The 27,944-nt window shown below is 43.6% G+C and overlaps 1 protein-coding gene across 8 annotated transcripts in view; it reads right to left on the minus strand.

Annotated features, from left to right (window-relative positions):
- Window positions 1–441: 441 nt before the first annotated feature.
- LOC129863173 (protein phosphatase 1B-like) overlaps window positions 442–27,944 on the minus strand; it is a 45,217-nt gene continuing 17,714 nt past the window's right edge. For 5 of the 8 annotated variants that reach the window (XM_055935117.1, XM_055935097.1, XM_055935112.1 and 2 more), the window contains 5 exons: window positions 19,378–20,241; window positions 15,912–16,029; window positions 12,593–12,704; window positions 7,117–7,174; window positions 442–2,786 (listed from right to left, as the gene is read on the minus strand). In XM_055935117.1, coding sequence (XP_055791092.1) covers window positions 2,757–2,786; window positions 7,117–7,174; window positions 12,593–12,704; window positions 15,912–16,029; window positions 19,378–20,226 — 1,167 coding nt within the window. In that variant the 5' untranslated portion in view covers window positions 20,227–20,241 and the 3' untranslated portion in view covers window positions 442–2,756. The remainder of the gene's footprint in view (window positions 2,787–7,116; window positions 7,175–12,592; window positions 12,705–15,911; window positions 16,030–19,377; window positions 20,242–27,944) is intronic. The other 3 variants (XM_055935126.1, XM_055935122.1, XM_055935130.1) reach the window with 3 other exon arrangements.

Consider the following 27,944-nt stretch of genomic DNA (forward strand, 5'->3'; position numbering starts at 1 on the left):
GCATGTAAAATTTATTGTCAATCAGTGTTGCTTCCTAAGTGGACAGTTTGATTTCACAGAAGTGTGATTGACTTGGAGTTACATTGTGTTGTTTAAGTGTTCCGTTTATTTTTTTGAGCAGTGTATATCCATACACGCATGCATTCATATACACACATACATACTTTTTTAAAGAATATACCTTTATTATTATTCCCCGCAAACCCTACCACCGATCCCCCAATTGGAGTAAACTAATAAACATTTCTGCTTTTACCTTCAATTTATACATTTGCAATTAATTGCAATTCATCTGATCACTCTTCATAACATTCTGGTGTATATACAAACTGAGGTAGCAGACTTTGAAAATGTATATTTGTGTCATTCTCAAAACTTTTGGCCACGACTGTATGTGCGAGCGCCCAGCAGGACTGAAAGTTAACACAGAGAGTATAATAATGACATTAAATGTATCCATCCTTTATTGAAGATTATTCTCACGATATGGTCCGAAACATCACAATGTTATACTGGGAACTATCAGTACAAGGAGGTATGGTGAAAACTCAGGATCGACCCCTGAACCCGTCGCGACCCTCGTCACTCAGCTGACCCTGAAGAGGGAGTGGGGCTGCCACGCCTACACACATCATCATAATCTCATACCATTCTCAAATACAGGCTAAAATCTGGAATAAATAAAATGTGGAAATTAGATCATTCTTTAGATCAATACTTGTAGATATACAAAAAACATAAAAGGAAAATCAGGATGAATGACATTGGCACTAAATTACTCAAATCAAATCCAGCCCCCAAAACATCAGAATCATTCTCATTTTTCAATCGTTATAGTTAGTAGTGATCGGGGGAGGAAGTTGAGGGAGAATAAACATTTTATTAATATAATCCCATGTGGGACAATCTATACATATTCCAATGAAACACAATGAAAACTGAATGCCAAGGCAAGTTTTGCCATCAAATGACCAGGGGGAGGAAAGAGTCTGTAGCCCCTACTCTGCTCAGCAGTGTAGTGTGAAGTTGAATTACATTCAAAGCAGCCCCCCACCACCTTAACCCAGTGTCTGCTATAGCTTAAACATACCCATTTCCCAGGAGTAATGACCCCCCCCCCCAATGTTATTGTAAAAATACAACCACACACAACATGCAAGTACCTACAAGTCATATTGCAGCCAAGGCTTGTGTACTAGATCATTGTTAAATCAGAAGCCCAGACAGGGATCCACCTCACCCCTCTAATCTCACTGACACGCTAAATCATCCTTAGACTTCTCCTTTTAACACTTTTTTTATACAACCAATTTGTAGACATTTTGAGAATAGAAGGTAACAACCATATTACACAGCATTTGAAAATGAAAATACAAAAAGGTGAACTCATTGCCTAGAAATGTACATTTGCTAAATGAAAAAAATAAAAATAAAACACTACAATATCGTCTGAGAGAAATTAAAAGGCCAGGTGTTGCAAGTCTTTCTGTATTTTAAGGAGAGGTTGAGGAAAGACAGAAAATAAGAAATTAATAAGGAGAAAGATGCAAGTAGAAATGAGTAGTGAAGCATTGGTGGGCAGTTAGAATCCCTTTAGCCAGGTGTAGACGTCACATCATATCAGACATCTCCCCATGTGTCAACCAAGACCTCTAGGAGTGAAACAAAGACACCAGACCAGCAACTTCCTCATATTTACACACAGTAGGCCACATCTGACACCATGGATTACATTTGTTTACGTAAATCAAAATATTCAAGATTTTATATACATTTTCCATTTTTCTTGATCAACAGCAGGCTAGAAAGCTTATGGACAGAGAAGTGACATGCTTGCAGGTTGAAGCAGTGTCTCAACATTAGCTGTCGCTCTGTGGGGTTTTTTGTTGGTTGGAGAGAAAAGAAAAAAGGGTGCAAAAAGTAGTCCGTCTCCAAACCCTCCCGCACCAGCAGTCCGTCTCCAAACCCTCCCGCACCAGCAGTCCGTCTCCAAACCCTCCCGCACCAGCAGTCCGTCTCCAAACCCTCCCGCACCAGCAGTCCGTCTCCAAACCCTCCCGCACCAGCAGTCCGTCTCCAAACCCTCCCGCACCAGCAGTCCGTCTCCAAACCCTCCCGCACCAGCAGTCCGTCTCCAAACCCTCCCGCACCAGCAGTCCGTCTCCAAACCCTCCCGCACCAGCAGTCCGTCTCCAAACCCTCCCGCACCAGCAGTCCGTCTCCAAACCCTTCCACATAAGTAATGCAATCAGACACTCCTGTCCACATGTTTGCACATTGCGTTTGTCTATCTGCGATCCCAGTAGCAATGTCCAGCCAGGCAGACACAGGCCAGTGATTCCCTGACCCAGTGGTAGTCCCCTGTAGGGCCCCTTGTGTCCAGAAGCAGGGCTGGGGCCAGGTCAGTTAACAGCGTTGGGGGAAAAAGGCACCACAGAGTGTACATGTCCCAACTAAGGCTAAGGCTCTTCATCAATCCACAAAAACAACAAGGGGAAAAACGCTCTTAATTTCTCTAGAATATATTTTGTTTAAATGTTTTATACTACCATTGCAGTCGTCCTTTTCCCCCCTTTAAAAAACATCTAAAATGGTTTGTAATCCTTTGCGTTGTGTGTGTTGAGAGTTTCAAATCTGCATTCATGGTCCAATTGATCTCTTGGTATCGTAGGAAAAATAAAAGGGAAAGAAAGTGATGAAAGATGTCTTGTGTATAAAGGAGTCCTGGTGTGGGAACAGGCAGTTCTGCTGGGTTGCTACCAGGGGTCCTCAAGGTCTACTCCATTCTGTGGGACAGAGAGAGAGATGGAGAAAGTGAGCAGAGAGGAAAGGCAAAGCAAGAGAAGACATTGTGAGTAACGTCATGACTACTAAATCCATAATACCCAACGACAGACTCCTCATTAGACAGTCCTGGCTTGTTTTTGTTAGACCAATCCACAATGGCCACCTGCACAACAAAACCAACTGCACTCCACTCAAGGGAAACAAGAACTCAGATAAGCACCTCTCCTGAAGTGCTCGACAATCACCTCTGCCACATCCCCCAAGGAAGCAGCCAATAAAACAAGTCAGATCAAGAATGTTCCAATTTGAACACTTTACCTAAAGGCGAAACTACTGAGCAGATAGTTAAAAGGGTAAGGGAGAGCACCAGTACTGTAGCTATGTATTTCTATGTGTGAACTTACCCAATGATACAGGAGGGCCGCATTAATCAGTGAAGACAGATCTACAAGTTTATACTTGCAGCAAACCGTATTGTCTATCAAGAGGGTGTAAAGTACGAGATTATCTGAGGAGATGCGCACACTTGTGTTTTGAATGTGTGTAAATCATAGGGCTGTTACGGTGACCGTATTACTGCAGTCAAATTCTACGCGACCGTTTAGTCACGGTAACTAGGCTTCTCCAAGCTCTGATGCTGCTAATACTCATTAGTAGCCTACCAAACTTGCTGACTGTGCTACTCAGCACTCTATCGTCCCTCTAATCACTCTGACATCAATGCAAATGTAATTGGAAATCTAAATCGAGCACAAGCTCATGTTGCACCACATTTCTATAGGCTATGCAATTGTGTGAGAAAACAGAGTTTGGATGGCTATCCTAGTATATTTATTTATCAACTTTCCTAATATTAGGAACATTGCTTTTCTTTACAACAGGTGTATAAGCCTACCTGGATGGCATGAAAAGGAACCACGGGAAAAGCGTTCTCCATTCTCTATTTAAGTGCATAGTTGACATGTATTTTCCCGCTGTCTCTGTTTCGAGACAGGTGCATGATAATGGTCCATTCTAAATCTAAACTAATATCACACATTATTTAGTATATGTAAAGACAAGATTAAATCAAGAATAGCCTGATGGGTGTCAATATTAGCCTATCACTTGTGAATGATGCCCAGCTTGTGCATTAAGGCAAGAAACAGCACATGCCTTTTTTTTGGTGACTTCTTCAAATCAGTCGCAAACCTCATGTAGCCTAGCCCATAGGCCTATATGTTTTGATAAGGTTTGTATCACAATTAAAGTGGCCAAATAACTTCTTAAAATTAAGCACATTAATCTGCTTTACAACTGGTATAGAGCCAAACTGGCATTCATAAACTGCGAGTGTGTTTCAAGTTTGGGGAAGATAATCTTCACCATAAAAATGCACCTTTATAATAAAAGCATTACATGCATAATCGCATTTGTGGTCACGTTGGAGAAAAGTGTTTTCCTGCTAATTAATTGCATTTTGAAACATTCTTGATTATAGCCTACTCTCGTGTGTGCATTGCTGCGCTTATAATAGGTCATTTTTGCACATTAGTTTATCAACATTTTAAGCTAAACAATCAACCTTATATAGCTTTTAAAAGTTGTTTTAATGCAGGTGATTGTATTAATTTGGGCTATAGCACATCCCACAACTGTCCCAGAGTATGTTTGGAATATTCATCTATTACACAGAATGACAAGTTGACCAATAGAATAGGTCAACTTTTGTTCTATTGGGGATAGTAGATTGACATAGGCTAGTGCTTTTGCTGTTCATGAGGCCTACTCATCTTGTTGGCTGAAGGAAAGTAAATGTAGAAAGTTCTGACATCTTCAATATGTGCCTCCAAATTCCATAAGAGTGCAGTTGAGTCCCCAATGTGTCTATGTTTATTCACTTGTAGCCTACTTCTTAGCTGAAATGCCTGTGAGAAGGACCCAATCACGTGACACGCATTGGCTGTATCTGAGAGAGTCTTTTGAGTGAGGTGCTTCGGAGCACGGCAGCCGGGAATTACAATTAGCCTATTATATTCAGCCCAAGGGCACAACGGACACGCTGGCCGCAAAAGGCATGGATTTTTTAGGGGGCATTACGGCGACACAAGGTGGAAGCCGCCGGGAAATTCGGACCACTTTACTTTTTCCACATCTTGTTACGTTGCTGACTTATTCTAAAATGGATTACCTTTTTTTTTATCCACAATCTACACACAATACCTCATAATGACAAAGCGAAAACTGTTTTTTTTTGTGGTGCAAATTCATTTAAAATAAAAAACAAAAATACCTTATTTACATAAGTATTCAGACCCTTTGCTATGAGACTCGAAATTGAGGTCAGGTGCATCCTGTTTCCCTAGATCATCCTTGAGATGTTTCTACAACTTGATTGGAGTTTACCTGTGGTAAATGCAATTGATTGGACATGATTTGGAAAGGCACACACCTGTCTATATAAGATCCGACAGTTGACAGTGCATGTCAGAGCAAAAACCAAGCCATGAGGTCGAAGGAATTGTCCGCAAAGCTCCGAGACGGGATTGTGTTGAGACACAGATCTGGAGAAGGGTACCAAAAAATGTCTGCAGCATTGAAGTGCCCCAAAAACAGTGGCCTCCACCATTCTTAAATGGAAGACGTTCGGAACCACCAAGACTCTTGCTAGAGCTGGCTGCTTAGCCAAACTGAGCCATTTAGGGGAGAAGGGCCTTGGTCAGGGAGGTGACCAAGAACCTTATGGTCACTGACAGAGCTCTAGAGTTCCTCTGTGGAGATGGGAGAACCTTCCAGAAGGACAACCATCTCTGCAGCTCTCCACCAAATCAGGCCTTTATGGTAGAGTAAAAGGCACATGACAGCCCACTTTGAGTTTGCCAAAAGTCACCTAGATCCTTGATGAAAACCTGCCCAGAGCACTCAGGACCTCAGACTGGGACAAAGGTTTACCTTCCAACAGGACAACAACCCTAAGCACACAGCCAAGACAACGCAGGAGGGGGTTCGGGACAAATCTCAATGTCCTTGAGTGGCCCAGCCAGAGCCCGGACTTGAACCCGATCAAACATCTCTGGAGAGACCTGAAAATAGCTGTACAGCGATGCTCCCCATCCAACCTGACAGAGCTTGAGAGGATCTGCAGAGAAAAATGGGAGAATCTCCCCAAATACAGGTTTGCCAAGCTTGTAACGGCATACCCAAGACAACTCAATGCTGTAATTGCTGTCTTAGGTGAATCAACAAGGTACTGAGAAAAGGGTCTGAATATATATGGAAATGTGATATCGGTTTCTTGTTTTTAATAAATAAGCAAACATTTCTAAAAATCTGTTTTTGCTTTGTCATGTGTAAATTGATGAGGGGAAAAAAACGATTTAATCAAATTTAGAATAAGGCTGTAAGATAACAAAATGTGGAAAACGGGTCTGAATACTTTCTGAAGGTTAGCCTATAGCGTTAAAAAAAAATGGGGCAACACTTAAAAATGATATTATTCAATAACATAGAATGATGGGCTGTGCCCATAGAAATAGTGATCATTCTAGTTCTGTGGTTACGCCATCCCCGGTCTCCAGAACGGATAAGTCTTATCAGACAGGCGGGACTTTAGTGTAGCCTTGTGCTCTATGAAATACAAATCAATTAGGGAAAGCTAGACAAAATCATAAATTTAACAGAGCAAAACATACTGTAGAAAAGACAGGGGTATGAAAGAGGTTTAAACATGTACAGTATACACCAGTGGACAAAACATTAGGAACACCTTCCGAATGTCGAGTTGCAACCCCCGCCCTTCCCTCAGAACAGAAATTCAGAGACTCTTTTTTAAAAATATATTTTTATTGACCTTTATTTAACTAGGCAAGTCAGTTAAGAACAAATTCTTGTTGACTCCAATGCTTCCCACAGTTGTGTCAAGTTGGCTGGATGTTCATTGGGTGGTAGCCATTCTTGATACACACGGGAAACTTGAGCGTGACAATCCCCAGCAACATTGCAGTTCTTGACTCAATTAAACTGGTGCGCCTAGCACCTACTTCCATACCACGTTCAAAGGCACTTCAATATTTTGTCTTGTCCATTCACCCTCTGAATGGCACACATACACAATTAATGTCTCAATTGTCTCAAGGCTTAAAAATCATTCTTTAACCTGTCTCCTCCCCTTCATCTACACTGACTGTAGTGGATTTAGCAAGTGACATCAATAAGGGATCATAGTTTTGACCTGAATTCATCTGGTCAGTCTATGTCATGGAAAGAGCAAGTGTTCCTAATGTTTTGTAAACTCAGTGTATGTTCTTCAATACATTTGAGGAAAGAAGAAAAGAGCAACCTGATACTCACCCCGTCCACTTCCCTGTGTGGGTTCAGCCGCTTGTACACTGCTTCCATAACACTGTGTCTGAGGGGTGCACACACAGTGAGAGAAGTCAACACACCCTCTAAGATAATTCACACGGGTGACAGGTCAAATCAATCCCTCTCTTACTCCTTTACATGACCGATACATTCTTTCTGATTTTTTTTCTCTTCCCTAACCATTTACCCCAAGGAGGACATTTACACAGGAGCTAATCACCATGTGACTGTGTAACTGGGAAGGCAAAGATACCAAAGGCTTTAGACTAGAGACTAGAGACCAGACTATAGACCAGGGATGAGCTACTGGTGGCCTGCGGACAAAAGAAAAAATGACTGATGTGTAACCAGGAAGGCAGAGAGACTAGAGTGGAGACTACACTAGAGACATCGTGACTTCGGCGATGTCATTTACAAAATAGCCTCCAACACTCTACTAGGCAAATTGGATGTAGTCAATCACAGTGCCCTCCATTTTGTCACCAAAGCCCATTATACTACCCACCACTGCGACCTGTATGCTCTCGTTGGCTGGCCCTCGCTTCATATTCGTCGCCAAACCCACTGGCTCCAGGTCATCTATAAGTCTTTAATTGGTAAAGCCCCACCTTATCTCAGATCACTGGTCATCAAAGCAACACCCACCCGTAGCACGCGCTCCAGAAGGTATATTTCACTGGTCATCCCCAAAGCCAACTCCTCGTTTGGCTGCCTTTCCTTCCAGTTCTCTGCTGCCAATGACTGGAACGAATTGCAAAAATCACTGAAGCTGGTGACATATCTCCCTCACTAACTTTAAGCACCAGCTGTCAGAGCAGCTTACCGATCACTGCACCTGTACATAGCCCATCTGTAAATAGCCCACCCAACTACTGCATCCCCATATTGTTATTTATTTTTGCTCCTTTGCACCCCAGTATCTCTACTTGCACATCATCATCTGCAGATCTATCACTCCAGTGTTAATGCTAAATTGTAATTATTTCACCACTATGGCCTATTTATTGTCTTACCTCCCTAATCTTACTACATTTGCACACACTGTATATAGATTTTTCTATTGTGTAATTGACTGTACGTTTGTTTATCCCATGTGTAACTCTGTGTTGTTGTTTGTGTCACACTGTTTTGCTTTATCTTGGCCAGGTCGCAGTTGTAAATGAGAACTTGTTCTCAACTGGCCTACCTGCTTAAATAAAGGTGAAATAAAATTAAATAAATAAAAAAGAGACAAAACTAGATTAGAGACGATAGACTACAGACTATAAAGTACAGACTAGAGTCTAGACTGGAGACTGTAGACTACACTAGAGACTATAGAGTAGAGTCTAGTCTCTCTGCCTTCCTGGTTAAACCTTAGTCATATTTTATTATTAATGGTCCGCGGGACACCAGTAGCTCATCCCTGATCTCTAGTTTAGAGTAGAGACTATAGATTAGACACTAGAGAGACTACAGAATACAGAGTAGAAGCAAAACTAGACTAGAGACTAGACTAGAGTATAGACTAGAGGCTAGAATACCGACTAGTCTATAGAGTAGTCTAGATACTATAGAGATTAGATTAGAGACTAGGCACTACAGTAGAGACTATAGTGTTCAGACTGGAGAGCATAGAGACTAGACACTACAAACCAGAGTATAGACTAGAGATGAGACTAGGGACTAAAATAGAGATTAGAGACTGGAGTATAGACTCAGGCAAGGCATATTCACGGTTATTGTCTAAGTGTACATAAAATGCATTGAGTTTGTCTGGAAGAGAGGCATCGTTGGGCAGATCACGGCTGGGTCTTCCTTTGTAATCCGTAAAGGACTGTAACCCCTGCCACATGCGGTGGGCGTTGGAGCCTATGTAATATGATTCCACCTTATTCCTATATTGTCCTTTTCCTCGTTTGATGACTCTGCAGAGGTCATAGTAGGATTTCTTGTACTTGTTCCTGACCTCAGTCGTAGCATCAGGGTTGTCTGCTATAGCCATGTGTGTGGTAGCGCTGACCTTTAGTTTAGTGCCAACTTCTGTGTTAATCCAGGGCTTTTGATTGGGAAAGCAGTGTGCCTCACTGTGAACCCTCACTGTGGGGACACACGTCGCCGAGGCATTTCCTAATGAAGCCGGTGACTGGGGTTGGCTTGTCAATGGCAAAAGCGGAGTCTCTGAACATATTCCAATAAGCACCAGCAAAGCAGTCCTGCAGCATAATCCTGATTCTGATGACCATTTCTCATTGGAGCGAGACATGAGTAATTCCTGTTTGAGATTCTGCTTGTAAACAGAAATCAGAGTACGGAGTCATGATCTGATTTGCCGAATGGTGGACGAGCGAGGGCCTTGTATGCCTGACCCTCTCTTGCTCTCCTTCTTCACCCTCTGCTTCTCTTCCAACAGTCTTTCTCAAACATTAAATAACATCTTCCAAATATTGAGTTGCACGCCTTATGCCCTCAGAACAGCCTCAATTAATCGGGTGTGGACTCTACAAGGTGTTGAAAGCGTTCCACAGGGATGCTGGCTCATGTTGACTCCATTGCTTTCCACAGTTGTGTCAAGTTAGTTGGATGTCCTTTAGGTGGTGGACCATTCTTGATACACACAGGAAACTGTTTAGCATGAAAAACCCAGCAGCATTGCAGTTCTTGACACAAACCGGTGCGCCTGGCACCTACTACCATACCCCGTTCAAAGGCACCTAAATATTTTGTCTTGCCCATTCACCGTCTGAATGGCACACACACACAATCCATGTCTCAATTGTCTCAAGGATAACAAATCCTTATGTAACCTGTCTCCTCCCCTTCATCTACACTGGCTGAAGTGGATTTAACAAGTGACATCAGTAGGGATCATAGCTTTCACCTGCATTCATCTGGTTAGTCTATGTCATGGAAAGAGCAGGTGCTTTGTATACTTGCAATTTTGCACCAATTTGCTTCATTCTGCTACATTCACAGTCCCCCTCCTCCAGTGGTTGGCATGCTAGCTTCAAGTGTCATTGGATTAGGGTTTGCATCCCGGCCCGGTCAGCATACAGGGACGGAAATCATACTGTACATGGCTACTTAGCAGCCCATGTAACAGTGACCCTTCACTGTGGTCACTCTCCAGGGGATCTCTCTTGCCTCCACTATTCATGCTCTACCCTTTTGGTTCCATTGCTTACAGTGGATGTGAGATTATTTATAGCATGCATGTCCAATGCAGACATATGATGGGACTAGTATTGGCCTCGTGGGCGTGTACAATGCAGACATAAGGGACTAGTATTGGCCTCATGGGCGTGTACAATGCAGACATAAGGGACTAGGATTGGCCTCATGGGCGTGTACAATGCAGACATAAGGGACTAGTATTGGCCTCATGGGCGTGTACAATGCAGACATAAGGGACTAGTATTGGCCTCATGGGCGTGTACAATGCAGACATAAGGGACTAGTATTGGCCTCGTAGGCGTGTACAATGCAGACATAAGGGACTAGTATTGGCCTCATGGGCGTGTACAATGCAGACATAAGGGACTAGTATTGGCCTCGTGGGCGTGTACAATGCAGACATAAGGGACTAGGATTGGCCTCATGGGCGTGTACAATGCAGACATAAGGGACTAGTATTGGCCTCGTAGGCGTGTACAATGCAGACATAAGGGACTAGTATTGGCCTCGTGGGCGTGTACAATGCAGACATAAGGGACTAGTATTGGCCTCATGGGCGTGTACAATGCAGACATAAGGGACTAGTATTGGCCTCATGGGCGTGTACAATGCAGACATAAGGGACTAGTATTGGCCTCGTAGGCGTGTACAATGCAGACATAAGGGACTAGTATTGGCCTCATGGGCGTGTACAATGCAGACATAAGGGACTAGTATTGGCCTCGTGGGCGTGTACAATGCAGACATAAGGGACTAGGATTGGCCTCATGGGCGTGTACAATGCAGACATAAGGGACTAGTATTGGCCTCATGGGCGTGTACAATGCAGACATAAGGGACTAGTATTGGCCTCATGGGCGTGTACAATGCAGACATAAGGGACTAGTATTGGCCTCGTGGGCATGTACAATACACTGTACATGGGGCTTGTCATTTCTATACTGAAACAGGATTAGCTAAATAAAAGGCTGACATTGGCAAAATGAGTGTGTGGGTTTTTCTTTTTCATTAGACTCATAATGATGCTAACCATGTTGAAGGATACCAGATTAGACTCATAGTGATGCTAACCATGTTGAAGGATACCAGATTAGACTCATAATGATGCTAACCATGTTGAAGGATACCAGATTAGACTCATAGTGATGCTAACCATGTTGAAGGATACCAGATTAGACTCATAATGATGCTAACCATGTTGAAGGATACTAGATTAAACTTCTACAGCTAATGTACATGCCGCCATGAAATGGATTAGTGCCCAATGGATTCCGCCATAGGGCGGCGCACAATTGGCCCAGCATCGCCGGGGTAGGCCATCATTGTAAATAAGAATTTGTTCTTCACTGACTTGCCAAATTAAATAAATGGTTAAAATAAAGGCCCTACCCTTGTAATGAAGGTAGGCCTTAAGGATGACATGCTCAGGAGAGATATTAATAGTACATATTACTATCATGAGGGTGTGCAGAAACAAATATTTTAAGGTTCATTTCATTAAAAAAATATATGTTGCTTGAAATAAAGTAGCAATTTGTTTGCTTCATGTTATGCATCATCCTAGTGCAATTATATGCATTCATTATTATCACCACAAGGTGTCAGCGCTAGCATTTGTATTATAGCTTTACTACACGTAAACAAACCACTAGCGAGGTCTGTGAGGTAAATAATACATGACTAGCACTAGCTACCGGTTCATTAAAACCACGCTATGTTTCTTAATCAAAACAATGAAGGCAATACACCTAGGTAAAATAAAGCAGACGAAGAGCTAGAAGAAACAGATTGGTATAGGGGGAGAGAGATTGATAGTGGGATAATGACTTCTGCTAGCTAACTTTTGATTTAAACAATGTGGCCGTCAAACATTGGACTAGTATGCTAGCTACATTTAGTTTAGTTAGATTAATTTCTTTCACGACAGCCAATAATATATCTAACAAGGTAAACTGATCTTACTCTACCTTCACCCTAGCTGTGTGGTTATTTCCTGTGCTACCCAAATGTAGCCAACACCACCAGAGCAAACGGATAGTAAGCGGGAAATAAAAATTAATTGACTTTGTTTAGTGGTTATGGTAGCAAGTTAAGTTTTTTGGTTGGATCAAGAAATACAAACACGTCATTTTGTGCAAGCAAACTAACTTGCAGCGCCGGATGTTACTGGGGAACCTCTTGGTTGCGTGTGCATATAGAATGTGTTATTGTTTTGACAGTTGAAAAGGTCTATAGACTAGAGACTAGACACTAGAAACTAGACTAAACACTATAGAGTAGACAGTAGAGGGAGGGGCCAGGCTCTTACTTGCTGGCGAGGCCTCCCCCTGGTGGCAGGTTGGGGATGCTCTCTGAGGACAAGTTTCTCATGACCGTCACCAGGTCAGGAATACCCTCCTCTCCTGCCTTCTCTATGATCTCTGAGAGGAAGAGAGAGAGAGGTGGAGAGGGTGAGCGAGAGAAAAGAGGGGGATGAGAATTGAAGGGATTCATTCAAGGTTAAATGTTGCTACATAAAACCTCAACTGCGGAGAGACAAGTGAGTGTGAGAAAATGTTCCGTGTGTGTGTGTAAGACCAAGGAAGGAAGGTCAGAGCCCTGAGGCATAAGCCAGAGACAGAAAGTAAGAGTGCATGTATCATTGGAGTAGGAGACAGAGACAGACCAGAGGAAACCCTTGCAGCCCATTTGGACTGGCTAGGTCCGGTGCCAGTTAGATGTCCCGCCAGAGCATTCCTTTCTCTGGAGCAGACATTCCTCTTTGCTCTGCGGGAGCTCCCTCTGGCGCTCCCCCAGCTAAACATTAGCGAAACATTACCACAACCTTATTCCAACACTGCGGGCCAACTCTGGGGGAAGAGTTTACATAACCCCCAAAACTCTCTCCCGTTTGACAGAGTAAGTCAAATGTCAAAAAGAGACATGAAAAAAGGGGAGGATAGGAGAGAAATTAGACAAAACCGAGATGGTTGGGTCATTTGTCAAGACTGAGTGAGAGAGAGAGCAATAGAAATGGAGAGAGCGAGAGATGGTGAGAGAGAGAAAGTAAAGCCCTTAAATTGAAATTGAATTGAGAGTGAGAGAGAGCAAGCAAGAGAAAGACAGTGGCAGAATACCTGACCACTGTGACTGACCCAAACTTAAGGAAAGCTTTGACTATTTACAGACTCAGTGAGCATAGCTTTGCTATTGAGAAAGGTCGCCATAGCCTGTCTTCTCTTGAGAGCAGTTCTGCCTATGTGCACACTGCCTACAAAATGAGGTGGAAACTGAGCTACACATCCTAACCTACTGCCAAACGTATGCCCATATTAGAGAGAAATTTTTCCCTCAGGTTACACGAACCAACAATGAATTTGAAAACAAATCCAATTTTAATAAACTCCCAAACTCCCATTGTGTGAAATATCAAAGTGTGCAATCACAGAAGCAAGATTTGTGATTTGTTGCCACAAGAAAAGTGCAACCAGTGAAGAACAAACACATTGTAAATACAACCCATATTTATGTTGATTTATTTTCCCTTTTGTACTTTAAGTATTTGCAAGTCTATACAGTGCCTTCAGGAAGAATTCAAACCCCTTGACTTTTCCCACATTTTGTTGCGTTAGAGCCTTATAAAATAAACTCAGCAAAAAAAAAGTCCTCTCACTGTCAGCTGCGTTTATTTTCAGCAAACTTAACATGTATAAATATTTGTATGAACATAACAAGATTCAACAACAGACATAAACTGAACAAGTTCAACAAACATGTGACTAACAGAAATGGAATAATGTTTCCCTGAACAAAGGGGGGGTCAAAATCTAAACAGAGTATATGAAATGGCTGATTATCTGTACTCTGTCAGAGATACGAAGCAGAGACAGAACCTTAGCAAGTACAGGCTGAGTGACCACCAATTGGCAATAGAAACCGGCAGACATAAAAAGACATGGCTACCCAAAGAGGAGTGTGTATGTGGTCACTGCACGACAGGGGAGGTAGAGACAGAGATGCACTTTCTCCTTTACTGTGAGAAATATTCCTCACCAAGAGATATATTATTCACAGATATTAAGACATGTATGCCAAATTTGTACTTATTAAACCCAGAGGAAAAACAAAAAAATACCTTTTCAGCCAAATATAGCCCACTGAAAAATAACATCTGCAGTAACTTACTATTTATTAGTGTTATTGTTATTACTATTGTTATTAGTGGTATTACTGTTATTACTATTAATAGTGTTATTACTGTTATTACTATTATTGTTAATATTGGTATTACTGTTATTACTATTATTGTATTTTTTTTAATTTATATATATATTTTTTTATCTTTTACCCCCTTTTTCTATAGTAATCAATTGGTAGTGTCTACTGTCTTGTCTCATCGCTGCAACTCCCATATGGACTCGGGAGAGGCAAAGGTCGAGAGCCATGCGTCCTCCGAAACACAACCCAACCTAGCCACACTGCTTCTTGACACAACGCACATCCAACCCGGAAGCCAGCCGCACCAATGTGTCGGAGGAAACACCGTGCACCTAGTGACCTGGTCAGCATGCACTGCGCCCGGCCCGCCACAGGAGTTGCTAGTGCGCGTATCCCTGGATATCCCTGCCGGCCAAACCCTCCCTGACCCGGACGACGCTGGGCCAAATGGGCCTCCGGTCGCGGCTGGCTGCGGGCTCGAACCCAGAGTCTCTGGTGGCACAGCTAGCACTGCGATGCAGTACCTTGGACTGTTAACACCCAGGAGGTCCATTACTATTATTGTTAATAGTGGTATTACTGTTATTACTATTATTATTGTTGTGATTATTATTCCAAATAATAGTGGTACAAGTAGTACGGGTGATGGTAATGATAGCAATTTAATGATGGTGGTGGTAGTAGTAGTAGTAGTAGTAGTAATGACGATGGCAGTTGTAATACTGATGTATTGTGAGGATGACAGTCAGTTTCATTTTCCATGTTTAGCCTTTTACATTTATTATACTTCTACTATTGACTGTTAATAATGATAATAACACAATTGTATTATTTGTTGTATTATTATTCATAATTTTATTACAATGTATATTGTATACATTGTTGCTTTGGAAATATTGATGCAATGTTTTTCATGCCAATGAAGCAGCTTGATTTTTAATTTAAGAGTGAGAGCAAGAGAACGAGAATCTGAAACAGGGTTAAGAGGAGGAATGTGACAGACAGGAGAAGGGAGAGAGAGAGACTGTTGGAAGAGAAGCAGAGGGTGAAGAAGGAGAGGAAGAGGGGGAATGTGACAGACAGGAGAAGGGAGAGAGAGAGACTGTTGGAAGAGAAGCAGAGGGTGAAGAAGGAGAGGAAGAGGGGGAGTGTGGAATGAGAAAGTGGGTCAAGACATGAATGTGCTTCAATGGGAGTTGATAGGCCAGCTGGAGTTCTAGCAAACGGCAGCCAGGCAGTTTTACCCAGCTGTTTAGAAAGTGTGTGAGAAGGGGATTGGAGGGGAGTGTAATACATTTTGACAGGGCCTGTGGTCCGTAAGGGGTAGGAAACGAATGCACACTTGGAGAGAAAGGTAATAGAGAATGGGATGCAGCCTAGATGAAGACAACAGTATGGAGGGGAAAAGTCATGTGTACAATCATTCTCACCTTCCACGCGAGACTCCAGAAACTTATCCAGCTCTGTATCTTTCTTCACCGCCTCCTCTGACACTTTAGGGCAGTTTGGAAAACACACCAAAACAACACTCATGTTATCCCGACTTCCCTGTAGCGGAGGGGGGAGAGAGGGATGGAGAGAGGGATGCCTTCAGAAAGTATTCAGACCCATCAACTTTTTGTTACGACCCCTTGACTTTTTCCACATTTTGTTAGGTTACAGCCTTATTCTTAATCGTTAATCGATTTTTCCCTCAGCAATCTACACACAATACACCATAAGCTCAGGTGCATCCTGTTTCAATTGATCATACTTGAGATTTTTCTACAAGTTGACTGGAGTCCACCTGTGGAAAATCCAATTGATTGGACATGATTTTGAAAGGCACACACACCTGCCTATATAAAGGTGCTACAGTTGACAGTGCAAGTCAGAGCAAAAACAAAGCCATGAGGTGGAAGGGATTGTCAGTAGAGCTCCGAGACAGGATTGTGTCGAGGAACAGATCTGGGGAAGGGTACCAAAACATTTATGCAGCATTGAATGTACCAAAAAACAGTGGCCTCCATATATCTTAAATTAATAAGTTTGGAACATCCAGAATCTTCCTAGAGCTGGCCGCTCGGCCAAACTAAGCAATCGGAGGAGAATGGCCTTAGTCAGGGAGATGACCAAAAACCGATGGTCACTGACAGAGCTCCAGAGTTCTTCTGTAGAGATGGGAGAACCTTCCAGAAGGACAACCATATCTGCAGCACTCCACCAATCAAGCCTTTATGGTAGAGTGGCCAGACAGAAGCCACCCCTCAGTAAAAGGCATATGACAGCCCACCTGGATTTTTCCAATTGGAACCAAGATTGAATTCTTTGGTTTGAATGCCAAACATCACACCTGGAGGAAACCCTGCACCATCCCTACGATGAAGCATGGTGGTGGCAGCATCATGCTGTGGGAACGTTTTTCACCGGCAGGGACTGGGAGACTAGTCAGGATCGAGGCAAACATGAGCGGAGCAACGTATAGAGAGATCCTTAATGAAAACCTTCTCCAGAGCGCTCAGGACCTCAAACTGTGGCGAAGGTTCACATTACAACAGGACAACAACCCTAAGCACACAGCCAAGGCAACGTAGGAGTGGCTTCGGGACAACTCTCTCAATGTCCTTCAGTGGCCCAGCCAGAACCCGGGCTTGAACCCGAACAAACATCTCTGAAGAGACCTGAAAATAGCTGTGCAGCAAAGCTCCCCATCCAACTTGACAGAGCTTGAAAAGATCTGTAGAGAAGATCCCCAAATACAGGTGTGCCAAGCTTGTAGTGTCATACCCAAGAAGACTCGAGGCTGTGATCGCTGCCAAAGGTGCTTCAACAAAGTACTGAGTAAGGAGTCTGAATACTTATGTAAATGTGATAAATTACTAAACATTTCTAAACACCTGCTTTTACTTTGTCATTAGAGGGTATTGTGTGTAGATTGATGAGGGAAAAAAATGATTAACGATTAAGAATAAGGCTGTAACCTAACAAAATGTGGAAAAAGTCAAGGGGTCTGAATTAGAGGTTGACCGATTAATCAGAATGGCTGAATAATTAGGGCCGATTTCAAGTTTTCATAACAATCGGCAATCGGTATTTTTGGACACCGATTTGGCCGATTTAATTTTTTACATTAAATTTTTTTTTAACACCTTTATTTAATCTTTATTTATCTAGGCAAGTCAGTTAAGAACACATTCTTATTTTCAATGACGGCAGAATGACAGACTTTTACCTTGTCAGCTCTGGGATTGAATCTTGCAACCTTACAGTTATCTAGTCCAACGCTCTAACCTCCTGATTACATTGCACTCCACGAGGAGCCTGCCAGTTACGCGAATGCAGTAAGCCAAGGTAAGTTGCTAGCTAGCATTCAACTTATCTTATAAAAAACAATCAATCAATCATAATCACTAGTTAACTACACATGGTTGATGATATTACTAGTTTATCTAGCGTGCCCTGCGTTGCATATAATCGATGCGGTGCGTATCGTTGCTCCAATGTGTACCTAACCATAAACTTCAATGCCTTTCTTAAAATCAATACACAGAAGTATATATTTTTAAACCTGCATATTTAGCTAAAAGAATTCCAGGTTAGCAGGCAATATTAACCAGGTGAAATTGTGTCACTTCTCTTGCGTTCATTGCACGCAGAGTCAGGGTATATGCAACAGTTTGGGCCGCCTAATTTGCCAGAATTTTATGTAATTATGACATAACATTGAAGGTTGTGCAATGTAATAGGAATATGTAGACTTGGATGCCACCCGTTGGATAAAATACGGAACGGTTCCGTATTTCACTGAAAGAATAAACGTCTTGTTTTTTCGAGATGATAGTTTCCGGATTCGACCATATTAATGACCTAAGGCTCGTATTTCTGTGTTATTATTAAGTCTATGATTTGATAGAGCAGTCTGACTGAGCGATGGTAGGCACCAGCAGGCTCGTAAGCATTAATTCAAAACAGCACTTTCGTGCGTTTTGCCAGCAGCTCTTGCTGTTTATGACTTCAAGCCTATCAACTCCTGAGATGAGACAGGTGTAACCGATGTGAAATGGCTAGCTAGTTAGCGGGGTGCGCGCTAATAGCGTTTGAAACGTCACTCGCTCTGAGACTTGTAATGGTTGTTCCCCTTGCTCTGCAAGGGCCGCGGCTTTTGTGGAGCGATGGGTAACGCTGCTTCGAGGGTGGCTGTTGTCGTTGTGTTCCTGGTTCGTACCCAGGTAAGAGCGAGGAGAGGGACGGAAGCTATACTGTTACACTGGCAATACTAGTGCCTATAAGAGCATCCAATAGTCAAAGGTTAATGAAATACAAATGGTATAGAGAGAAATAGTCCTATAATTCCTATAATAACTACAACCTAAAACTTCTTACCTGGAAATATTGAAGACTCCTGTTAAAAGGAACCACCAGCTTTCATATGTTCTCATGTTCTGAGCAAGGAACTTAAACGTTAGCTTTCTTACATGGCACATATTGCACTTTTACTTTCTTTTTGCATTATTTAAACCAAATTGAACATTTTCGTTTCATTATTTATTTGAGGCTAAATTGATTTTATTGATGTATTATATTAAGTGTTCATTCAGTATTGTTGTAATTGTCATTATTAGAAATGTAAAAAAAAAAAATGAATTGTCCGATTAATCGGTATCGTTTTTTTTGGTCCTCCAATAAAAGCGGTATCCTATCAGCGTTGAAAAATCATAATCGGTCGACCTCTAGTCTGAATACAGTGTAACAAACACCTCGATCCTTTACATTTGTAAAACACACACACACACACACACACACACACACACACACACACACACACACACACACACACACACACACACACACACACACACACACACACACACACACACACACACACACACACACACACACAGTCTAGCCTCACTGTACCTTGTGCAGGCAGGTGTCCAGCACCTGGTTGCAGACCTTCTCCAGGTCGTGGGACACCTCCAGACGGGACTTGACAAACTTACACAGCTCCTCGTTGGTCATCACGTCCCAGATACCGTCACAGGCCAGCACCACAAACTCATCCTCTTGGGCCCTCTCGATCTCAAACACCTCGGGTTCTGGGGACACCAGCTGCTCCGTGGCACCCTTCCCATCCACACACTTGTAGTCGTAGTCTCCCAGGGCCCGGGACACGGCCAGGGAACCATTCACCCTCTGGATCATTACGGAGCCGCCTGCGTTCTGGATCCTCTCCTTCTCCCGTGGGTTGCAGGGCTTGTGGTCCAGCGTGGAGAAGCAGACATGCGCGTTGCGGTAGAGCACGGCCCGTGAATCACCACAGTTGATGAAGTACAGGTGCTCTGGAGAGAACATCACGGCCACGGCCGTCGAGCCGCTGCGGTCCATGCCGTTACGCAGGTCAGAGAAGTTCCTCATGTGCTCATCGATCTTCAGGAAGCCGGTGCGGATCCCCATCTTGACCATCTCCACGGCGGGTGCAGGTGCTGGGCTGACACCCTCAGGGCCCGGGGGACCCATGCTGTGGGTTATGATGTGCCCCAGCAGGTGTTTAGAGGCATAGTTAGCCACGCGGGAGCCGGCGTGGCCGTCGTAGACAGCGAAGAAGGACCAGTTGTCCAGGCCCTGGGGTAGACCCACCGTGGCGGTGTGGGCGTCTTCCATCTCCACCCGCCAGCCCTGCATGCTGCTCAAGCCATAACGGAGACCATTGCCCTCGCCGTGGGCGTTGTGCTTCTCAGTCTTGGGCTTGTCCAGGAACGCCCCCATGGCTTAGGCCACCACCTGGCGACAGGAGGAAGGGAATGAATAGGAGGAGAGGAGAAGAGAGGAAGGGAATGAGAGAAGATCAGGAGACTGGTTAGAGCTTGCAAAATTAGAAACACCTCATTCATTCCACCTGTGAGATGGGCCTAGCCAAACAGAGCAGCTGAAAACACAACATACTCTATTCAAGTAATGTTGATAAAAGTTTTGGCAACAACAAGTGTGAGACTAAAGCAACACTATAGCAATCAACACAGGGTTTGCTTCCTGATGCCTCCCACATTGCATCTGCTTCGGTGTCTATGAAGAACGTGCATCTTCAGAACAGACACTTGTTTTATAGCAACCAACAACTAAACCCACACAATTATATTAAACACATTTAATATAGAGATAGTTGGCTTAGATGCCAGACTGCATTCAGTATTGAAGATAAAAATGAATGTGGAGAGGTCTGAAATGTACTACTCTTATGTAGAAAATCTGCTTCCTAGCTCTGAGAGTTCACGCCATTTCTAAGAGAAACACCCACCAGACAGTGACGGAGACAGGGGAGGGGAGAGGGAGAACAGTGTGTCAGATCTAATTGAATAGACTTTAAAAAAAACTTCAGAACTTTTCAACTCAACTGATTAGCCTATGGAGTATTATTATTCTATATTATGTCCTGTTGGCTGGGTAGTGTTAGTATCCTTTTGGCTGGGTAATAGATTTCTGGTGAAATCGTGCTGCCAGATTACAATGAGGTTTATGGTAAATTAACATTGCTTTTGCACTATGAAAATGTATCCTTTCGTGTTTTAATGGTGGGCAGGCTGCGAGCAGGGCAGGCTCCTGGATGTCTGAAGCCTTGGTCTTGAGTGGACAGAGCAGCCTAGCTTTGAGAGGCCAAAGACAGCCATCTGGTTTCACAACAGCTAACGGAGTAGGCTAGATGGAATACCTAACCAGCATGATTGCAGCAGCAATCACCTGGCTGGCCAGGCATAATGATGTGTTGCAGATTATTTATAATATAGCTTATGCCATTGAGATGATTTCTCAAACCATTCTGTGTCATATCCATATTCAAATACTTCAGCTGGGGACAATAACAGTATCGCAATACCCTTTAGTAACGTGGCAAGTTAACAAAACACAAAGCAGATTTCACTTATTTTGGAAACATCATTATGTTGTCATCCACAGTCACATCTATTTATTTTCCAAGCTACAGCACACAATATTTTACATACAGCAGGTTAACGGACCAAAGAGTTTGGTCTGCTTGTTGTCATTTTTTACAAGGAAATAAATATTACATTACTGGTATCGTCACAGCCTTACAAATACTGTACCGGGCAAAGTAGCCTAAATCAAGCGCAAATATCTGACCTTTATTTGACAATCTATACAGTATAGGCCTACACAGAGCTCAGGCAGTTCCGTATGTGGGCAGGTACATAGTCTATTCCTGTTGGCTAGAGCCCAGTTCCAGTTGTAGAGGTTAGAGGGCATGCTGAATGCACTCTGGTCTCTCCCTCACTCACACCTTTTATCCCTGCCCTGAAAGCAGAAGAAGCGGGAGTAAAGTTCTGGACATGTCAGACCACTGTTGTCCAGCGGTGAAAGCAGGTCACCCAGCACTGGCAGGGCCACTCACACCATAGTGCGGTCTGTCTGTTTGTCCAGCCAAATTCACATGGAGGTGTTTTGACAACATAGCTGGGCTCAATCAAGGGTTGGCCAACCCAACGGCTAGATGGGGAATAACCGCCCCAACGGTTAGCCCGACCAGTGCTAGATGGGGAATAACCGCCCCAACGGTTAGCCCGACCAGCGCTAGATGGGGAATAACCGCCCCAACGGTTAGCCCGACCAGCGCTAGATGGGGAATAACCGCCCCAACGGTTAGCCCGACCAGCGCTAGATGGGGAATAACCGCCCCAACAGTTAGCCCGACCAGCACTAGATGGGGAATAACTGCCCCAACGGTTAGCCAACTAGGGCTGGATGGGGAATAACTGCCCCAACGGTTAGCAAACTAGGGCTGGATGGGGAATAACCGCCCCAACGGTTAGCCGACTAGGGCTGGATGGGGAATGACCGCCCCAACGGTTAGCCAACTAGGGCTAGATGGGGAATGACCGCCCCAACGGTTAGCCAACTAGGGCTAGATGGGGAATAACTTATTCACTGGACAGCTCCCAGGAATGAGAGGACAAAGAAGCAAAACATTTTCCACTTATCTAGGCTAGTCCTTTACACATGGGACGTTTCATTTTCTTCTGCATATGTCTGTGCTCTTTGTCTCTTGAGTATGATACTTTTTGGGTGGCCGCAATGTTACAGGTGCTATTTGGGGAAACAGGCCAAACTATCTAAATCATTACATCTGATTTTGAGCACCATAGCAGTGCCTTCGATCTTAGCTTTGCCGGAATGATCTGATCAGAAGAACAGCCAATATTGTGTCAAGTGGGTATCGGAGAAGCAGGTGGTGTAGTGTGGAGACCCATTGTTGTAAAAATATATGGTGCTCTCCTTTCTCCATGTTAGCTACTCCAAGATTATGAATGGCGCAGCTTTAATTCCTTTGGCCAAACCTGACCGGTAAAAACATATCACACACACCAAGCATACTTTGTTGCTTAAGGAGGTCAGACACACCGAGAAAACAGACGGCCAAGAGGTACTGCAAGGAAACATACAGCTGACGACCGAGAGGTACTGAAAGGAAAGCATCACCCAAAAACTGTCTTGATGGCCTGCTGGGTAATCGACCTAGTATCGGCGAACAGGACATTTAGAACATGTAGAATTGGCCTGCCCCAACAAAAGGGTGCCCCACAAAAGGGTTTTATTACAGACAGAAATACACCTCAGCACCCCCCCCCCAGAAAATTTCTGGGATTATATATTTTAGCTAATGAAACATGGGACCAACACTTTACATGTTGCGTTTTTGTTCAGCATAAAACAAAGCTGCATAATACATATTGTTTTTCTGGAGCAAGCCTTTACATCTTTTAAGTCTAGCTAAGGAGTAATGTGCTTGAAGAAGCATGTTTTGTTAGGTTTGATAATGTACACTTGCTCATTAGTTAGCTAGCTATAGTTAGCAGCCACACACACTTCATATGAAATGAATGGGGTGGTAAGTGCAGCACAATGTAATCAACACTAAATGATTTAGCAAGCAAGCAAGATAAAGAAATAATTGAATTCACTCTCCATTATCCCATACGTCCAGCGCCAGTTAACTTCCTAGTTAGCGTTGCCATTTGCCAGTTAGCACAACATAGCTAGCTAGCTACTCAACAGCTGACAAGCAGCTGCTTCATAAAAAAATGTACCCATTGTGATTTAAATTATGCTAGTTATCTAGTTGTGGCCATCTGGCTTGTGTAAACAAGGGCTTACTACACATTCGACCTAGCTTTCTAGTTAGCTAACATTAGCCATCTACAAAGGCACAAGCCAAACATAGCTTGGCAATGGTACTGTCACCTTCTGGTCTGGAGTATTTTAACAAGGCTGAAGGCCGATCTGTGCTTTGTGATGAACAAAAAATGTACTGCCGACACCTTGGGCAGAGGTACTAAGTACCTCTCGGCTGTCAGTATTCTTGATGTTTGAGGCAATGAAAAAATGCCATCGGCTGCAAAGACCTGTCATTCCAATGACATGTAGAATGTTACGTTCCCCAGTTTCTGTGTTGTAGTTTGTATTTGAGTGTGTGTGTTTCAGGAGATGGCTTCCTGAAATTCTCCCCAAGCAGCTGATTGGTCGGCCCCAATTGATGATTGGAGAGCTGACCCCGCCCTCTCGTCAAGACGCAGCTGTCTCTAATTAGCAATGCCTTCTGAAGCTATAAAAGCCAGTGTTCTGTTGTTCAGAAGAGAGCGATCATAGGCAGGCTGAGATCATTGCAGAAAGATTGATTGTGATAGAGAGATTGCAGAGAGAGATCATAGGCAGGCTTAGATCATTGCTGGAGAGATTGAATGTGATATAGATCATTGCTGAGAGAGGAGGTTGATGGCTGAGGGTTATAGCATGTTGGTATGTACTATGTTAGTTGTTGCTGGGAGCAGTTGGTATGTTCTGTGTGAGACTGTTGCTCAGAGAGCTTTTTGGATGTCCTTTGTTTCTTAGTTTGAGATATTGTTTGATATTCTGTTTCATTTGTTCCCAGGGGGGAAGGGGAAGGCACCTAGGGAGTGCTTAGGCAAGAGGCCCGCGGGCATACATATACCCGTAGTACATTCACTGTCTAGGCACACTAGGTAAGACCTGGCTGGACCACCCCCTGTATTTTGGTTAGTGCACCAGGGGGTGCTAAGTTAGGTAAGTAGTGGGTAGGCAGGTTAGATAGGAGAGGGGGAGCTTTGACATTTACTTTCTTTGCTTCCATCCAGACCCTTTTCCCCATATTACCGTGTAGGAAATAAATCCTAGTAAACGGTCTATTCTTTCTTTTGTCGTCCTTTCTCACACCTACTGTCCATACCTCTTCCACTTCACAGGGTGTTGCGTTCCCTCTTCTCAGAGGCGTTCGTAACATAATGGGGGCTCATCCGGGATTCCATTAAACCCACTGGACCCTGCTGCACTGAGCTCTCTGTGGTTAGTGATGGTAGGTTGTGAGTTTGGATGACTTGTTTAGTTTGTGTGTTCAGGAGATTGCTGTGTACAAGATGGCTGCCTCAGCCATCTCCACGTTTTTTGAAGCGCCCTCTGTTGATTGTTTGGTGAGGTTTCGTAAAGTAGACCTTTTAGCTATAGCTGACCATTATGGATTGAGAAAGCCTTAAAGGCTGAGCTTTTGGTGCTAGTCAGGGAGGGTTCAGTGAGAACGAATTCTCTCATTGCAAGGAGGAGACGGGTAGACTTTCCGATGCCAAGTCGGAGGAAGGGGTTGCCAACCCACAAATGACATTGCGTAAGCTAGGCCACTAGTTGACCCTACGCAGCAAAACCCACTTTACAGTTCAGGTCAGCACAATGGTGTTGAGTGGGTCGGCTAGGCTGAGCTATTCCAGCCTGTCCTGTCAGTGGTCTGTCCTATGGCGTCAGAGGGAGCAGTGTGCCTGTCTGTGCCCATCACGCCTCACCCACACCAGGTTATAAATATCACAGGGTTTGTGTTGAGGAATAACACCTGCCTCCTCACACACCTGGTCCCTAACTCCATCATCCTCTGCCCACTTTGATTGCACGCTGACATTAGCATGACAAAACACTGTCTGCCCCAGCTCTGCTCATTGCTTATGTGTGTGTGCTGTCGTGACTATCATTAATCTGATGACTAATTTATTTCATCAACCAACTATGTTTAATTGTTACTCGATTAAATTAATCATGTAACAATTTACTCATTAGGAATATGGGGCCCTATGGGAAAAGTAGTTTTTCCTCCATATCTCCGGATTCCTACCACAAGCTCTGAAACTCTTCACCTGGATCATCACAGCTAGCTAAATTGGCTTCTCCTGGCTAATGTCTCTGTCCCGAAGCAAGCACCAATTAGCCTGTAGCTAACCTATGCTAGGCCCATCTCCCAGCTAGCTAAAGAGGTCCATCAGCCACTCCTTGGGCTACAATGCCAATTGGCCTGGACCCCTTTTATTGCCGACACATCACGACTGCACTACCAACGTAATCCAAAGCCAAACCCACTATCTCCAGGTCATTTATAAGTCTTTGCGAGGTAAAGCCCCGCCTTATCTCAGCTCACTGGTCACCATAGCAGCACCAACTCGTGGCACACACTACAGCAGATATATTTCACTGGTCACCCCCAAAGCCAATTCCTCATTTGACCGCCTTTCCTTCAAGTTCTCTGCTGCAAATGACTGGAACGAATTGCAAAAATCACTGAAGCTGGAGACCCATAGCTCCCTCACTAACTCTAAGCACCAGCTGTCAGAGCAGCTCACAGATCACTGCACCTGTACATAGCCCATCTGTAAATAGCCCATCCAACTATCTCATCCCCATACTGTTTCTTTTTGCTCCTTTGCACCCCAGTATCTCTACTTGCACATTCATCTTCTGCACATCTATCACTCCAATGTTTAATTGCTAAATTGTAATTGTTTCGCCACTATGGCCTATTTATTGCCTTACCTCCCGTATCTCACCTCATTTGCAAACACTGTATATATACACTTTTTTCCCCCATTGTGTTAATTACTGTATGTTTGTTTATTCCATGTGTAACTCTTGTTTGTGTCGCACTGCTTTGCTTTATCTTGGCCAGGTCGCAGTTGTAAAATGAGAACTTGTTCTCAACTGGCCACCCTGGTCAAATAAAGGTGAAATAAAATAAAATGAGACTAGATTCCTGCTTACAAGCAAAAATTAAAGCAGGAAGCACCAGTGACTCAGTCTATGACAAAGTGGTCAGATGAAGCAGATGCTAAACTACAGGACTGTTTTGCTATCACAGACTGGAATATTTTCCGGGATTCTTCCGATGGCATTGAGGAGTACACCACATCAGTCACTGGCTTTATCAATAAGTGCGTCGTGGACGTCGTCCCCACAGTGACTGTACGTACATACCCCAACCAGAAGCCAAGGATTACAGGCAACATCCGCACTGAGTTAAAGGGTAGAGCTGCCGCTTTCAAGGAGCGGGACTCTAACCCGGAAGCTTATAAGCCCTCCGATGAACCATCAAACAGGCAAAGCTTCAATACAGAACTAAGATCCAATAGTACTATACCGGCTCCAACGCTCGTCGGATGTGGCAGGGCTACAAAGGGAAGCACTGCCGAGAGCTTCCCAGTGACATGAGCCTACCAGAAGAGATAAATAACTTCTATGTTCGCTTCGAGGCAAGTAACACTGAAACATGCATGAGAGCATCAGCTGTTCCAGATGACTGTGTAATCACAGTCTCTGCAGCTGATGTGAGGGTTGCACATTTTGGGGAATATTCAAAGGTGGAAACTTTGTGGGAATTAACTGAAATATATGCAAATTAATATTACCATTTAAATGTAGATGTTTTTTGCATTGGATATATTTTCCATATCATATGGAGACAAACAAACCTTTACCTTATAAGTAGACAATTTTTTTTAAATCAACAGAAAAATAAAAAAATTGTTACAAATGGAACTTGAGTTGACTCCTCACATGGGATGATTTCACTAAACAACAAAATGGAAAATGGAATGATCCCCAATGATCCATCGCATCTCCCAAAAACATTTTCAACATGCATCTGTAAAATGATAGTCTAGAGACTAAAGCTTTGGTTGTCTTCCTCTCAGGCTTCCTTGTCTTCTCCCTGGACCTCCTCAATGTCCACCTCTTGAACATCAGGATCTGAGACCTCATCTTCACTGTCACTTTCCAATCTTGTTGAGGATGGCTCGTTGTCAGGCTCAGAAAGCCTCAAATTTTCCCATATGGCTACCAAGTTTTCAACCCTATTATTGGTCAGCCTGTTGCGTGCGCTGGTGTGCATGTTCCCAAACAAGGACCAGTTGCGCTCTGAGGCGGCTGAAGTTAGTGGAATTTGGAGGATGATGGAGGCCACAGAGGAAAGAGCCTCAGATCCACAAAGTCCCTTCCACCAGGTGGCTGATAAGATATGTTGGCACAACTGCCATATTGCATGTTCATCCCAAAGCCCTTACTTGGAAGTGTACTTCGCCAGACTGCCAAGAACCTTGCCCACATCCAGGCCAAGGTGGCGAGACACGGTAGTGATGAAACCATAGGCC

The sequence above is a fragment of the Salvelinus fontinalis genome, chromosome 1, assembly GCF_029448725.1.
Source record: "Salvelinus fontinalis isolate EN_2023a chromosome 1, ASM2944872v1, whole genome shotgun sequence".
Lineage (NCBI taxonomy): Eukaryota > Metazoa > Chordata > Actinopteri > Salmoniformes > Salmonidae > Salvelinus > Salvelinus fontinalis.